This window comes from Gossypium arboreum, chromosome 11 (genome assembly GCF_025698485.1).
Source record: "Gossypium arboreum isolate Shixiya-1 chromosome 11, ASM2569848v2, whole genome shotgun sequence".
NCBI lineage: Eukaryota > Viridiplantae > Streptophyta > Magnoliopsida > Malvales > Malvaceae > Gossypium > Gossypium arboreum.
Window position 1 is genome coordinate 10,052,735 of NC_069080.1, and position 17,374 is coordinate 10,070,108.

Consider the following 17,374-nt stretch of genomic DNA (forward strand, 5'->3'; position numbering starts at 1 on the left):
TTTGGGCTTAGGGTTAGTTGGGGTTTGGGTTTAGTTGACTTTGGGCTTATAATTGGGTAGTAGGCCCTTTTTTTTGGATTGTAAAACATGGACTCTTTTTTTGGACTGTATGGGCCCGGGCGAAATTGGGCCTTTATAATATTTACATGTTAAATATTTATTTTCTTTCCACTTGTAAGTATGGTAAATTTTAATATTATTAAATCAAATTATTATTTCAAATATCATTATTATTTTATATATGAAATATTTTAATTAATTATTTCTCGAATATCATTATTTTTATATGTGAAATATTTCAAATACGCATACAAAAATATATAATACTAAATTTACCACACTTATGATTTGGATTGAAAAATAAATATTTCACATATAAAATTATATTTACTAAAAATCATGATATTTTTATAATTACGTATAAAAATAATATTATTATTAGAAATAACCATACCCATAATGTAGATGGAGAAAATAAATATTTGATGATAAAAATTATAAATAAAGAAAAATATATCAAAAAATTAGTTGATGTTTTTAAAATAAAATATATTTAACATAATGATAAATATTAAATATATATTTTTCCATTGTATAATTACATATTTATTATTTTATTTATATAAATAAAAGAGTTATTAATTAAAAGATGAATTAAAAATAAAACAAAAACTTGAAAACAATATGTTTATTAATTAAAAATTGATTAAAAATTTTAAAAATTTGAAAAACATGAAATAAAAATTCAAATGAACTTATAGCAAATGAATCAAACTTAAGACGAAAGAAGAACACACTAACATTTGACCATTAACTAAAGAAACTAATGTATTAAAGAAAAACATATTTTATAAAAAATGTTTTTCAAAAATCACTTTTTCAAAAAAACATCCCTCTAAATAATTAAAATTTGGGCTTATATCCCTAATTCTTCCTTCAAATATGCATATACTCCTAATTTGGGGTAGTGTTTTAATCATGTTTGGTGACACCATCAATCATCTTATGCCTAAGCTTAATGGTATGTTTTACTCCAATGGAGTCATTTAAACCGGTGAACTTTGAATGTATACGAGGAGTTTAACATCGTAATCATGTAGGGAATCCATACTTCATAAAGGAGATTTCAGACATGGTTTTCTGATAATAGGTAAAAGTTCAAAACACCCAAAGTACAGAGAGAAAAAAAAAGTACAGTGTTGAGAGTAATAAAAGAGAAAGATTAGAGTGCAATTGGTCGTGGTCATTTCTGTAACTAAGGAAATAGCTTGTAGAGTAGAGTGATCAGCTATGTTTTGCCTATTTTACTGTTGGTTTCCCACTCCTTTTTACTCATCATATACACCCCCTCACAGCTTCACCCGTATCATTCTCTTCATTATATCATTACCGCCCCACTTCATCACTCTCCCATCTATCAATCCTCGTTCGCTCTCTCTCTTTCTATCTATCTCAGTCCCCCTTGAAAACAGGCAAGACTCTTGGGGGGTGGGGGGAAGAGATAAGACAATTGTATTATTAACCCCTGGAAGACAAGCAGATAGTTACAATCAATAATTCAAAGAGAAGTCTCTTTTGAAGATGGTTTTAATTGGGATGTCCTAAAGGAGCTACTCTTTTGAGGGGAACGTTGTCTGGCCCGAGGACACCAGTTCCATTTCCATTTTGCCTCTACGGAAGCTGTTCGTCACTTGGTTGTTAAATGGTTTGAGCTTGTGCCAGTGTTGTCGGACCAGGCTTCATTCCTCCCAATTATTGCTCCCATATCGAGCCGTGCAGTAAAGGGTATATATCTTAGATCATCGATAGCAGCATGTAAAGGTTTGGTTATGATTATTCTGGGTGTTCTTTCTTTCCTCCTTTAGGAGTTATTTGTTAATGTGCAAACTGTGGGGTAATGATGAAGGGTTTTCTTGACCGGTATTATTTTCATCATCTAGAAAAAAAGGTTTCATCATTACTTTTTTTTTTTTGGTTCATATTTCTGCAATTCTATGTGTTATTTTGTCAGTCTCAACTCCCAACACTCCTTTCAAGTTCACCATTTTGGCAGATACATCCCATGATGCCTTCCACTGTCTGATCTGTCTATTTCAGCTGTTTTCAGATATGGCTTTGAGTTGTTGTATATAATGCATTCTCTCTTTTCTTTTTAAATCTATTGCTTTCTAACTCATTTTTTTTCCATTTCTCTCTAGGGTTTCATGGTGGAGAGCTTGGCCTTGGTAAAGCGCCAAAGTTAAACGGAAAAGGAGTTGCCCTTTCTTTAACAGTTTGAAATTGCCATGATGCAACCAGCTTACTTTTTCCACTCCTATGTACATGGGCTCTTTATCTTCATTCATCTTACACTAACAAGATCAGTATTATCTGTTACCTGCTTTGCATGGGGATGGATGGAAACGCATTAAATCTTGAATTTGGTATGATGCAGAGTAATAATGTCGATTACCTTAGTTATATTTGTTCTATTTTATTTTCTCTATAGATAGCTTGCTTGCTTTATTTGAATGATTAATAGATCTTTCATTGTAATTATTACAAGTCTTGTAGAGTCGGCATAGGACAATGACAGATTTTGCAAGAAGTAAGAGCTATGCCAATGCAAGTGTTGACACAGACAGATATGAAATATATGATTAAAGGCGAACCCCCTAATGCCATGGTTTTGTCACTCATGACATCTAAAACCCTAAATTTGATCAACAAGATGTCACTATTGAATGTTCAAATTTAGTAAAATGACTCCCTTAATTGTTCCATCAAATGCTTTCATTTTTTAAAGATGCACAAATTTCCCCTCCATGGATTCAGATGCACGCTTAATTTTTTAGTTTTTGTTGAGCTTTAGTTAAGGAGCACAACCAGTTGAATGAAGGGAATTTTTCCCTATTTTCGTGCTTCTTCGTCCGTACGCATTCTGGAATAGTGATTAAAACGAGGTTTAAAATATTTTCTATTGTTTACCTTTCCCATCAAACTTTGTGCATAATTTGCTATTAGCTTTATTCATGGATGCTGAGAAGCATAACAAACGAAGGAACCGTTGATTAGAAAAAGTAGCAGGGAAAAAGGGGTTTCTTTTTCTTCTGTTTCTAGCTCTGTTGGCCATACTTAACCCGTATCCCGGTAGCTTGTCACACGGCACAAGCATTTATCATCTAAATCCTTGGCTCTCTTTGTCCTTCTCAGCATCCCTACATTGCCGAAAGTATTGATCAATCATCATATTAAGTTAACAAGCGAAGTTGAAAGATTAGCGAAGTACATTTCAAGGATGTTTATCACCTGAAGTATTTGAGATTGTATCATGTTTATTACCATTATAATATCTTTTTTCTGGTTAGCAATAAAAAAAACCATATATACTTTGTATTACTTGCATGTGCATTGTAATGATTGGTCGGTTTTTGCTTATAAGCATGACCAAGACTTCAAAATGGCTTGCTCATTACTTGCAATACAGCGGGTACCATGTTGAAAATTGGCTTTTTCCCTCTAGTCTTGGTGTGTGATCGAAATGCATTACAGTATCGACTCTGGGTATTTGCTCATCCGTTTTCATATGTGATGTGATGATAGGAACCGATATAAGTTGCATTTCTGCAATCTTAATGTGAGTAATCTGTTTACTTAAATAAAACATGGTTACCTCCTGATTTGGGGCTAGGTTTGAATGATAAAAATTAGCAGAGCTCAGATTTCTACAACTGCTTTCAACCATCTGCACACAAATCTTGCTTGATGATACATTTTTCGTCAATGTTGTGAATTATCAAATCACACAAATGCTTAATTTAGTCATCCACTTCCTAAAAATCCAAGGGAGAAACAAAGATTCAGCATTGATTTCTCCGGAAAATACAAACATGCATATGAAGTGGAATTAATTTGGTTTACTAAAACTGCACGTCAATGATGTTTATGCAATTTATAATTAAGTCCCGTTTCCTTTCTTTCTAATACAGTATTTATCATGCGCGCAAGAAAATTTCTGAAAATACATGGAGAAAAAGGTAAGTTTAAACTTTGATACTACAAGTCGAAATTACAAATGTTAACTGCTTCTTATTGCTTGCAATTTTAAGTAATAAAAAATTGGGGTGCTCAGCACCAGAACCCTAAAAGCAAAATCTATTTATCAAATTCTTCCCATATAACTTATATAAATTTTTAACACTAAAATTGTACTTTTTATTAAGCAAGCAATTTTTTAAATATTTATTCTTTTAAAATTTTATTATATCCGAACCTAAAACCTCTCACCAAATATTTACCCTACAAAAATATATAAATGGGTTTATATTTTATATACTAAAAATATTTTTTTTAATTTCAACTTAAAAATTGTCATGTGACTTATTTCTTTTAATCTTTTATTATACTCTATATGATATTTGTCTGTCACTCTAACCTGTATAAAACCTCATTAAATAATATACCAAATATTTTGTGTAGGACACAAATTTACAAATATATTGATGATTCATGAAAATTCTCGAATTATTTTAATCACCTATCAGATATTTTATCATTAGATGATGTGGATATATTATATTTGGGACACGAGAAGCAGCAATGGAGGGTGGTTTCAAACTCAATCCCTTGTTTGGGCTTTTGGGATTAAACTCCTCCATATCACAACATTTTCTTTGGATGAAAAAGGAGGAAGTCAGAGGTGAGTGTAGTTAATTATCATTATCAAAACTCCTCATCTTAAAACGTGGAGGACGGAAACACCGTCTTCAACCAGTCGGCAACGCTTATATGGTCTAAAGATCAAATATTCAGTAAAATCTTTAACTGCCCAATCAATTTTAGATGACATCTTGATATTAAGGAATCTTTCTTAAGTTGTAGGGATAATAATGAGCATAAAAATGTCTTAATAATGGTGTGTTTTTGAAAGAAAAAATATCCGCCATTAACACCACACATAAACAAAGTCCAGTTTCCAACTTTTTTTCAGACTCTGCTTATAAAGGTTTATATGGTTGGGGAATAACAGACTCAATGCGCAACCATTTATATTAAGAAAATTCCAAGGTCAAAGCCATGCAGTATGAACTCATTGAACGTACTTGCAATAGAATTTAATTATTTTAGGGTTCCGAGGAGCTGTATTATTTTTATAATTTTATTTCCGTAATTGAGATTGCTTATATTTATGAACTTGCAAGTAATTCTCCATGTAATACTCGAAAATTACTACAGTAAGAAAGTAAAATATTATTATTGATACAGTTAAGTAATGAAATAAAGTGACAAAAGGGAAGTTTTATTATGTCAACATTGGGAAGTATATTATGATATATTACATTATTAATTCAAGAAAGGATTAAATTGTAAAATGAGAAAAGTTTTATTACCCAAGAGTAAATACTCAAAATTAGTGTAAATATAAAAAGTTAAAGAACTAATAGTGCAAATATTTTAGGGGTGAAATAATCTAGAAATTAAGAAAAATGGATGAATTAGGACCAAATCGAATAGGTGAAGAATTATGAGGGACTAAATCGTAATTTTTCCAAATTAAGTGATGACTCAATGATGGAGTTTTAAAAGATTATGAAAGGAAAAATAATCAATTAGTAAGAGAGAGAATTCTAGAATGTAATGATTATGTTGATGATATTTTAAATTAATTAATTAGATAAATATTATTTTATTAATATTTTAATAAGATATTTATAATTATTTTATTATTTTATTTAGTATATATATGTGTGTGGAAAAACACACACACACACACACCAATCATCCATTATCTTTCCATGCATTTCACGTTAGAAGAGAATAGAAGAAAGAAAGTTTTGCTTTCTTTACAATTTAGTCCTTCTACCAAAAATTCACCATTTTCACCTAGAAATTAAAAGAATTTCCATAGCTACCAAGAGAGAAAAATGTTAAGGAGACTAAGGGAAGTTACAATATCAAGTAGGATTCAAGAAATAGATGTTGGAGGAGAGAGAGAAATCAAGTTACAGATTGAAATCAATAGGACAAGGTAAGAAACTTTAAGACTTCAATATATTTTAAGTAGAGTTTCTCATGTAAGGTAATATCAAAAGCATGAAAATGATGTTAAGTTAGGGTTTTCTTATATAAGATTCTATCTTCTTGATATATTAGTGAAGGGAAATAAGAGAAAATGATGGAAAATATTATAGAGAATGGAAATAAGGGTGTTATAAACTTGGTAATCAATATGTTGCACTAAAATAGTTTTAAACAGCAACAGTAGTTAAATTTTGAAAAATCACCAAAAATTGTGAAAATCGAATTAGAGGTTGAATAAAATATGAAATTAAATTTTATTGAGTCTAGTTTTTCATAGAAGAAACGGTGTAAGCAATGGAATTGTAAATCGTGAGATATAATAAATTTTATGAGACAATGTCAAAATAATTTCGGGTTCCTCTATTTTGAATTTGGAAAATCATAAAAATTGGATAAAAATAATTAGAAGCTTAAATTTATTTTTTAAATACTTAATGAGTCTATTTTCAAGAGAAATAAACGGAAACATCATCCAAATTCTGTAATAAAAGATAATTAATTTTTAGTAAGGAAAGGTCGAAGCTGTTAAATAGCAGAATAGGGGTAAGTTTAAAGATTTTACTATATTTATTGGTTATATTATAAATTTTGAAATTTTATGGTAGAAATATATTTGAGTCTAGTTTTAGAAACATCAAGCGGTTCTTACTTTATAATTCTGTAACTCAAGATATAAATAATTTAGTGACTATGACTCAAGTGGACGGCTTGATATGAACATATGAGAAAATAGTGGAATTATATATACATTAAGGATGTGGAATGGAGAGGAGGAGGAGGAAAATATATATGAATATTTAATTAGCATGGGTTACATTAAGTAGTTAATTTGCATGTTTTAGGTTCATGGACTAAATTGAATAAAAGTAAAACTTCAAGGGTAATTTTGTAAAAATATCAAAAAGGACCAAATTGAGTGAAATGAATTGTTTTATTATCTAAATTAATAAATTGAATGAAATTATTAATTTAGATCAAGATTAGTTGAAAATTTGAGGAAAATAAAAATTATCAAAATACCCTCGAATCTTGGTATTTTTGCAATTTAGCCGAGATAAGTTTGTGAAACCTAATTATGTGATATAAGGAAATATGAGTTGATGGTACATTAAATATTGATATAATGAATTAACTGATTTATGTTTATGAAGAAATGGTAAGAGAATGATATTTATCATGACATGTAAATATGTGATTATCTTTGATACGTTGATACAAGGAAAATAAGTTTGTTTAGGGGGCAATATGTTTGATTTTGACTGGTCCCAAATATGAATGCTAGATGAAATAAAATGTCTAATAAATAAATTTGTAACTCCGTTAATACCTCGTATTCTGTTCCGATGACGAATACAGGTAGGGAGTGTTACAGTCCATTTTGATATTATTTTCAGTAATTAGACATAAAAATTGGGTATGAAGTATGCATCCATCCTCCTGTACTTGAAACAAAATTATAAATTGGCATAAAAACGAATATAAAGCATCAATTTGAAGATGACATTTCCTTCTTTGGTGCCATTCCTATTCAAAGTATTGATGATGAGGAGGAGGAGTTGATAAATTCATGGCATTACTGGTACTGGGCGGTGATGTTAATAGACGTAGCACTTAAGAGCGTCCAACTTGTTAATTTTGGGGACAAGGAGAAGGATAGGGACATGGTAACATAATGTACAAATCTGATCTCAAAGAGGTGCTCAATAAATATTTAAACAGTATATGGATGATTAATAGGCCAGTAATCTATCAATCCTCTTTGCTTTTGTTCTTAATATATAGTGGATAAGATAAAATTTGACAGAGCTGAAATTAAAAAAATGGGGGTGCTTTTGAAAAATTAGGAAATTTGTTGGAATCCATTAGTTTCCTTGCTCGGTCTATGCTGAACCTAACATGCTTACTCTATACTGGGATCAGGAAAAGGACAGCGGAGGAGCAGTATCTTGTTTCCATCACAAGCCCCTTTTGTTTTATGCAATACATGTCTTCAACAACCCATTTCATCATCCATTTATAATTTGATAGTATTACTTTTATTTCACAAATTTATTAAAATGGAACACCGGTATAATTTTGCTATTATAATTTCTCTTTTTTATTACATGATTATCTACTAACAAAAAGAAATTCTGACTGAGTTAACAATTAGACTTGTATTTCTAAATCTAAAAAATAGAAAGTGTAAATTCTTAAGAATAAGAGCCAAAAGTATAAGCACTTAAAAGCATATTTTAACATTTCTATTTTAGGTATTGCTACTAGTTTTTGTGTAAACATATTCAAGAATTAAACTATCCGTCAAAATCCGAACACCCACTCAAAATTTAAGAGGGTCTAAGTAAAAATATTAACCTAAAAAATAATATTGGATAAAGAAAATTAGAATCAGGCTTGAATTATAATATTCAAAGGCCAAACCAATTGGACCCGACCTATTTATTGAAAACATGAGTCAAGCTAACTTGGCCCAACTATTTAAAATATGAGTCGACCAAGTTTGGGCTGTAATATTTAAAGTTCAAGCCCATTTATTTTATATATTATGTGAATATTTTAAAAAAAACATGTTATTTGTCGATTAAATTTTAGTTTGGTTGATTTTCGTATTGTTGATAATGTAAGAGAACGTGAGTTTAAACCCGCTCAAGTACATTTTATCCGCTTATTTAAAAATTAAGAAGGGCTATACCTAGCTATACGCTCAAGCGCACTTTATCCGCTCAAGCGCACTTTATCCGCTTATTTAAATATTGAGAAGGGTTATACCTAGTTATAGGCATTGTATAAAAAACATGTTATTTATGTACATAAATTTAATAAAAATCTAGATAATAGTAGTATAATATATTTAACTAAATATTAAATAACAAAATTATATGTAAAAATTAAAAATAAAATGGGTAAAGTATAAGCAACATTTAAGATTCTTTTTTCAGGTCAAATTAGGTTGGGGAAACTATGTATGTTAATATGATATTTACTTTTATACCATATACGAGCTTCACTTGACCCATGAACATTACTAGGAAAATTATATATGTTAATATGATATTGATTTTTATACTATATATGAGCTTCAACCGACCTATGAACATCTTTATTTTGATAAACTATTTCAATTTATTGATATTTTGAAATATTTTGATACATATTTATAGTCTAATTTTCAATTGAAGGTTATATATCTCAAATATATATTTAAGGCATATTGCACTCTCAAAATGAAAATGCAGCTTCGAACCTTAAAGACGACATTATTAGGAGGGATTATCACTTACCTTAAACATGAATCATAAAACGGACATAAAGAATTGAAAAAAAATAGAAATTTTAAAGCTATTAATTAAATGACTTAATTTGAGGATTATTTTTATTTTAGTGTAATTATAAAATAAAAATAATTAAGAAAAAAGTATCAAAGTTTGATTTAAAATATCAAAGTATTGTATCAATGGACACATACATGCAAGCCTTACAAAGTTAATTCTTCAGCTGCGGCCCATCCACGCCAAGAACCATGCCCTCCCTGCCTCTCTGGTGTCTTCTTCCTTCCCCAGAATGTGCCAACAGGTTAAGAAGTCAGAACATTCAACTCACATCCTCACCTCTTCTCATCTCATGCACTCTGATTGCTTGCTGACTGTCTATTTACTAACCACAATTCGTAGTTACTAATATTCTTAATACAAGATCAACAGACATAACTTTCATTCGAAACTTCTTGGAACATTGCTTGAGAGTGCTTCAACAATAACGAGATAGGGATAATTGGCTAAAGCCTACACAGTTTCATGATAGTATCACAGACAAACAATATGCTTTAGCAACCACCACTTGCTGGCTAAATTGAACTCAGGAACTGATTTCATAATATTTGGTCAGTAGTAACATTTATTTTATCAACTTGCTTCAAAGTTATGAGAATAAACTGTTTTTATTACATTTTGCAGCCTAATTGCTAATCGAAAAGAAGAAAGAAAAAGAAAATCTTGGGACAAGGGAGAAGAGGAAGGAAGAAAGAAAGAAAGACACGTAAGAAAGAAGAAACAATAATAATTAAAACCTTTTTTTGCCACATGTTATATTTAACGTCATCCATTTGTATGATGAAAAACCAGAAAAGGTACTTTCAAAGGCAATTTGAAAATCGGAGGCATAATTTAGAAAGAATTTCCATAAATTCTTAGGCGTTTGGAATGGAACTTGCATAAATAACCTTAAAACCCGCAGATCTCAGCCCTTCCCCGCTGAAAAGTCCAAGCAAATGTATAGGAACAAAACCACCGCACATCTTACAACAGTCTATCTTCTAGTCTAAGTAATCTTAATTCAAAGCTCAAAATCTGGAAGCCCGAGACCCACATTCATACATGCACGGTAAGCAAAAAATGAGACATGAGCAAAATCAATCTTCTCACTGTAACTTTTCCTCCACAATGTCACTAACAATATTCACTTATGCACATTTTTTCCCCCTAAAGCAAAAATAATTTTTGAAAAAAAAAATTATCACAAGTCATTCTAAATGCCATGAATTTTAAGAACTGTATATATCAACGGCTATAGATTAATGATGTCTTGTATTTGAGCTACGAAGCGTCACACCATGTAAAACTTTGGTATATCCAAGCAAGCTTAGCTTTCCATCCGAGACCCTGATCCAGTCTTTGAGGAATGAATAAGCTGAAGGGCCAACATTCAACTCCTGCAATCAAATCAAAAGAAATCACAACCCCATTGTAGTAAAATAATAATAATAATTAGTCCAAGCTGAGCTAGTGAGATGCGTGGAAGCAACAAGCAACATACCCGTGCCAATTCTTCAATTGAGATTACTCTATTGCCCTCCTGTTCAAAATGTTCAAAAGCAGTGGAGGCAATCTGCTCCCAGACTTCAACTGCTTCCAATTGATGTGTGCTAATTGCAGCAGCACAAAACTCTTCAAAGTACATCTTCCTATATGCAAGTGTTCCCATCTGAGAAAACGGCAATACAATATGATAAGGAACTGAAATTCAAATGACCAATAAAAGACCAAAGCAGAGGAGACAGGGAGATTGTCTTGTGGTATTCCAAGAAAGCACAAACATCACAAGGCAGAATTAAGGCGATAGAAGAATCTAACTACCATGAATGCTGATTAAGATGCTTATATATTTTGGAAAGAAAAAGCATACAAAGTCACCAAACTCCTCACATCTTTTCATATTAATAAAGCAATTTTAAATGAAAATCATTCTCCTCATGACGTGAAGACTCTTTAGCCAAAATGTCTAACCAAAGGGACTAAACCGTGAGACAAAAACATGATGCAAGTTGCAACCAAGGAGAACTTCTATTAAGAGCCTTACAGTATTAAGAATGTCAGGTACCCTTGATTCACCCATTGCTTCAGTAGCATTTCGAGCAAGTGCCTGAAAAATGATATGCTAATATCATATAGACTTTTTATAAGCTAAATGAAACAATAAACAAAAAAGGAAAACAGAGAGATCAAAGAAAAGGGCTCTAGAAAAACTTAGATACCCTATAACTGTCTAATTAAGTCACATGTGAAGCCAAAGAAATAAACAGAGATTAGCTTCAAATCATTAACCATCTTAGTTTTAAAATTGAATTGATAGGATTACAGAGGCAGTAAATAACCATTTTAAAATTTTCAAGAGAGACACTCCCATCTCTACTCGGTTCCAACAGCCTGAATTGTGCTCTGAGATAAACCAGCTCATCTTCAGTCAATGCTTTTGAAAGAGCCTACAGTTGTAACAATTGCGAAAATACAAGTGAGAGAGTGAAAGAAAGCAAAAGTAATGTTCATGACTATTGTTAAAATATATACAATATTTTAGTTAAAATGCACCTTTACACACACAAACATACACATACATACTTCTACAAGCTCTAGCCAGTCAAAAACAATCATTATTTATATGGATATCATGATTAATTGCTACAAGAAAAAAGATTCTCACAATTTCTTTTGCGGTAAAAAATTGCAGCAAAATTATGAAATATTTGCATGACATAAGGAAGAGTTTTAATTTTCACATATAAAAGCCAAAAACCTAACTTCTGCTGAATTGTTACCAGTATAATATAGCACATATGTTAATTAAGGTAATGCCTTTGCCTGAAAACACCAATTATAGTTTAGAACTTTCATAAGCATACCACTAGCGTTCACAACAGGTTTAAAGTGGAAAAGGGTGTTTGGAAGTTTTTACTAAATTGTATGGCTGAAAGTCGAAATATTAATTCAACTAAGCTATTTTTTATAACAATCATAGCTTTCACTAAGACTTTTGCAATTTGTCAGAAAATATTTTGGCAACCCAGAGTAAGAAATGTTCTTAAAGAAGCCCTCAGAGAGAGAGAAACAGTAGTAAGGAGGAAAAGGAAAGCAAAGGTTCAAGAAGTTGCCGTGCACATTTCTGTCATAAATTAAGAGAGACAGAGAGATAGAGAGAGAGAGAGAGAGAGAGATCATACCTTTAGAGCTGCACGTTTGAATGGTGTTGCATGCAGATATGACTTGACTAACTTATAGACCAATATATCAAGAGGAACCGGACGACTGTCATCCCGCAACCAAGGATGAGCTGAAATGTCATAAAAGCATATTACTTCATCTGATTTGTGCTAATCCTACCATTAAAAGTGACTGGCTTCTCAGACATATGTAATTAATATGCTAATCCTACCACCAACAGTGACTTGTCAGACAAAGGTAAGTAATCATTTCAATGGGGTAAAGTCCACGTGTTCACCAGTTAAGTACAAAGTGTGAACTTACTTAGAGCTTGAACAGCAGTCATTCTTTTTCTGTAATCCTTGTTTAGGAGTCTCTTGACAAAATCTTTGGCCTCTGGAGTGACAGATGGCCAAGGCAAATCATCAAAATTTGGATCGGATCTTAGCACAGAACGAAAAATTCCAGATTCAGTACGTGCCCAGAAAGGCCGGCTTCCGCATAACAAGATGTAGGTGATTACTCCAATGCTCCATATATCTGCTTCCAGACTATAAGATCTATGCAGAACTTCAGGGGCAACATAATAAGCACTTCCAACAATGTCATTTAGTCTTTCATCTGTTACAACATTCATAACATCAAAAGTTAAAAAAAGAAAGCAGCATTAGCTTTGGTTTGATTCAGTCTAAAGATATATGGCCATCATATGAAGTGAGAAAAGTAAATTGATAGATATCCAACATAAATTTATCTGTTTCCTACTTAGTAATCCATTGGGGTTTAAAAATACCTCAACAGGCTCACACAATTTAGCTTCATTGGGGTTTAAAGGGTTTAAGGTTTTATACATATGAAAGCAACTTAATTTCTTCTCCAATTTACAGCAGAACAGAGGTGCAATAATATTGCGGATTGTAGGTTTAAACTTAATTACCCTATAAAAATCTACAAACATTACTAATCTACAAAGAAACCAACCAAAAAATAAGGTATAATCAGCTATGACCTGGTCTTATAAAATCAGAAAGACCGAAATCAATTAGTTTCATGTCTGCATCTTCACCACCAGAAGTGAAAAGGAAGTTCTGTAGCTCAAGCAACAAAGAATAGAATTAGAGATGTGATAATTTGACAGAAAATATACTTGTCAGTTTCACAGTCCATAAAAATCAAATGCAAAAGTGAGAACCTCTGGCTTTAAGTCACGGTGAACAACTCCCTGCAGATGACAAAATGAAACCACACTTAAAATTTGTACAACTATAGCTTTTGCGTCGTCTTCGGTGTACCTTCCTCCCCTGGAACAGAAAATTTCTCATTTCAGTTTCACAATGTATCACACTTATCACATTAGGGGCCTTCAATCTTCTGTATAATCATGAAAAATCTAAGGCGAAAAAAGTAAGGAACAGCCATTAACATGAATCAAAAGGGAACAAATACAATGCTATTTATCTAACCTTCTGCCTTCTGTAAAGATAATGACATTCAAACAGAAAGGCAAATAAGACGGCCTAAAAACACGGACATTATAAGAAAACAAATTACCTCGCCAAAATTCTGTCTAATAGCTCTCCGCCTTCACACAATCTGAAAAGATACAAAAGTCCACTACTGTCAGACCAAAACTTTAAAAATGCAGTACAAATTTTTTATGGTACAGTTGGAATGTTCTCAAATCTCTACAGAGCAAATCAGGCCTGTTATTACCATGCAGAAAGGTTCAAAAAGTTATGAAAGTAAAGCTACAAAAAAGAAGGAAAGGAACCAACTAGAAGACCAAAAATCAAATCATATGCAAGTAGAAAGGATAATGCATGGACATAGCTTTAATGAAGATAAACCATTTTACTACAATAAGTTTTAACAGAAACAAGAGAAGACGTACTCCATGACTATGTACACATTATTGGCATCCTCACATGCATCATAAAACTTGACTAGATGCTTATGTCCTGATAGTGCTTTTAATATTTTCACCTCCCTTCGAACATCTTCAATCGATATTGCTGTTGTCATCTGTCAAATAAACCTGGTTAAAATGCAGCCGTTGCAATCAACATTTCATACTTTTTATTTTCTCACTAGATTAAAAAAAGAGTATATATAACCCCATAGAGATACGGGACCTAGGATTTGATCCTTGTCCTGCGGAAGACCCCACCAAATAAAGGGAGGGGAGGAACCACCAGGCTGAGCCTTTGGTCAATCAACACACTTGTTCACCTTCTATTTTCTTCTTTTTTTTTTTTGGGGGGGGGGGGGAGAGAGAACTTACCAGTGAATAGGAAACCAAAAAGAGAAAAAAGAACTATATTGGAAACTTAACTACAAGAATAATGCAGAAAAGAGACCTCTATCTGCTTAAATTATGAGAAAGGAAGGAAAAACAGGAATGATCCTAAGATAGAAATTTAGAAAGAGTTGCTTTGACACAAAATAAGGTAGAACAAGGTTGTCAGCCGCACTCACTCAACAACAATGCCATTCTGTAGGCAGAAAGATGGCCTGAGGATTTAGGGGATAAGATGTCGATATTACACCAAAAACCTCTCATTGAAGAAAGTAGAAAATAAAATTTGCATTCCAACCAAATTCTATTGTGCTTGATTTGGCTACAGTTGCATTTCCATTTTAGACTTTAGGTACAAAATATCCCAAGTAGCACTGCATTATTGCTATACACCCTAAATGATCACCGAATAAAGACAAATGCACCTTTGTCTTCTTTCGGTCGGAAATCGCGATCGCGTTGCCTCCTAACCGACAAAAAAGATACGGCTATTCAAAGCAAGAGGTATCCTTTAAACTCACGTATGTCCTATATAGCTCATATAATTGCCAAATATCAATGATCATGATCATTCTATAAATAGTACAGCTTATGTAACTTATTTTCTTCAACTAAGAACTACTCCGGCCGAGTTTACTTGAATCAAGAAAAGAAACATCCATCAAATGTTCGCAATACATAACAATACCATCTTGAGTTCTTAACTAAAGGCCATTCTCTTAAACTATCTTACAAATCCAATACAACACCTCCAAATGCATTGAGAAAACAATCGAAATATCTAAAGAACTTAATAAATTAGCCAAAATTACTCATTATAAACAACATAAAAGAGGAGGGAAATGAGCAAGAGAGAGAGCAGTGTACCTTAGCTTTTGAGATGATCTTAACAGCGACAGGTTGATCCTTGAGCTGACCCTTTTTACCTCTAGCAGAGCAAGTATGACCAAAATGTCCCCTCCCAACTTCCTTTCCAAGCTCATACTTAGCTCCAAAATTCTTGCCATAACCAAAGTTTTTATCCAAAGCTTGCTCCGGCTCAGTTCCACGATCCTCGGGGATCGGTCCTTCCTTTGGCTTACCGCCAAGACGCTTCACTAGTGAGGCCTTTATGTGTTTCGCCGGAGAAGGGGGTGGAAACGGCCGCCGGAAGAATCTCCTTGGCGTCGAACCCCTTGAATCTCTCGCCGGAGAAGGCGATACACCAGGAGGAAGCGGACTGGCAGACACCCCGTGCGGGTATGGGCTGGGCCATGGACTCTGGCTCGAAGACCTAGCTGGAGTATTCTTCACTGAGGGAACATTACCGGCGCCATTAGCCGATTGTGCGGTGGCTTCGTCCCGATCCGCTGAAACCACCATAGTCGTCGTTGTTCCTTCATGAACTCCCGATTGATTAACTTTGCCGTAACACTGCCCCATCCTAAATTACCCCCGATCACAACGAAGTCAAAAGTCCAAACATCGGACGGTTCCAGAAATCTTCCTCCCTCCCCTACCTGATCTGATAACAGAAAGAGAAGTGCGGCGAGAAAACGATAAAAGAAAAGAATGAAATAGAAATTCGAGTCAGGGAAAAAAAAGTGAGACAAAGACACAGAGAAAGAGGAGGGCTGAGGAAGAAAATTATAAAGAAATTTTATTATTTAATGTTACAGTGAAGATTGATAAAAAGGAAAATTTTCATCATTCATTTTGAGACGTTAGATTTGAAGAATCTTGCTTATTTTTTTTATTAAGGAAAGTTGAAATCACGATTTTTTTTTCTTTTTTAAAAAATTAAAATAGTGGGAAATTTCTTTTTACTTTTTCTCTTTTATTTGTATAATTTCCTTTTTATTTTGTCCTTTTCTACTTCTCTTGCCGTTATGTTATTATTTTCTTTAATCAAAAAACAACAACGAGGGTTCGGATTCTATGCTTGTTCTAATATAAGAGAAAGGGTATTCTCGGACTTTCAATGGAAATGACGGGGGTAGGTAAATGACTAAAACGCCATAAATTGCCAGGTGGCTTGTTGTGGTTAGTCAAGGGAGGATACGCGTCGTGGTTAATTATGGAAACTGATCCAAAGAGAGGATTTGAGGGAATCAGAGCTGACGCAACACAGGCAGAGACCTGGTCGAAGGTTCGAAATACGCGACATTTCATTTCAGTGATAGTCAGAGGACAATTTTTTTTTTTTACCACTCGATTTATGCTTGAGATTAAAAATAAGTATTTAACTATTATAATATTATTATTAAAATTAATTAAATATATATGTATAAATGCAAATGCAACATGTAATAAGAGTTCAAGATGATTATGTTGCATTAATTTTTTACATGATTGCTCTTATAACTTAATCCGAAAAATTGGTTAGACTATTTAATGTTTTCATTTAAGTATTTTTAGTTATATGAAATTATTATTATAGTAAAATTAATATAATTTTTTAATATTAATTTTATTATAAATTATTATCATATTTATTTTTTATACAATCTCTAGAATTTCTCCTTAAACCTTATCTTTAATACAAAGAGAATATGCTTTAACACTC

At 32.5% G+C, this 17,374-nt stretch overlaps 1 protein-coding gene across 3 annotated transcripts; it reads right to left on the reverse strand.

Moving 5' to 3' along the window:
• Positions 1–10,222: 10,222 nt before the first annotated feature.
• LOC108473914 (CDPK-related kinase 3) lies at positions 10,223–16,706 on the reverse strand. Of its 3 annotated transcripts, none has more exons than XM_017775735.2 (11): positions 15,697–16,706; positions 14,425–14,555; positions 14,085–14,126; positions 13,726–13,834; positions 13,543–13,621; positions 12,858–13,154; positions 12,554–12,663; positions 11,711–11,818; positions 11,416–11,478; positions 10,873–11,040; positions 10,223–10,768 (listed from the first exon to the last, which is right to left on the reverse strand). In XM_017775735.2, the coding sequence occupies exons 1-11, from the start codon at positions 16,249–16,251 to the stop codon at positions 10,631–10,633; spliced, it is 1,800 nt and encodes a 599-aa protein (XP_017631224.1). In that variant the 5' UTR covers positions 16,252–16,706; the 3' UTR covers positions 10,223–10,630. The 3 variants fall into 3 exon arrangements, with proteins under 3 accessions (XP_017631224.1, XP_052877666.1, XP_052877665.1); XM_053021706.1 differs by having other exon boundaries at positions 14,425–14,568; positions 15,697–15,812; XM_053021705.1 differs by lacking the exon at positions 15,697–16,706 and adding an exon at positions 14,666–14,795.
• Between the last annotated feature and the right edge of the window lie 668 nt (positions 16,707–17,374).

Coding starts and splice junctions, on each gene's coding strand:
- LOC108473914 (XM_017775735.2), bottom strand. CDS start 16,251: ATGGGGCAGTGTTACGGCAAAGTTAATCAATCGGGAGTTCATGAAGGA. Junction 14,127..14,424: donor AATGTGTACATAGTCATGGA/GTACGTCTTCTC, acceptor GTATCTTTTCAG/ATTGTGTGAAGGCGGAGAGC. Junction 11,041..11,415: donor TACCTGACATTCTTAATACT/GTAAGGCTCTTA, acceptor CCGTTTTCTCAG/ATGGGAACACTTGCATATAG.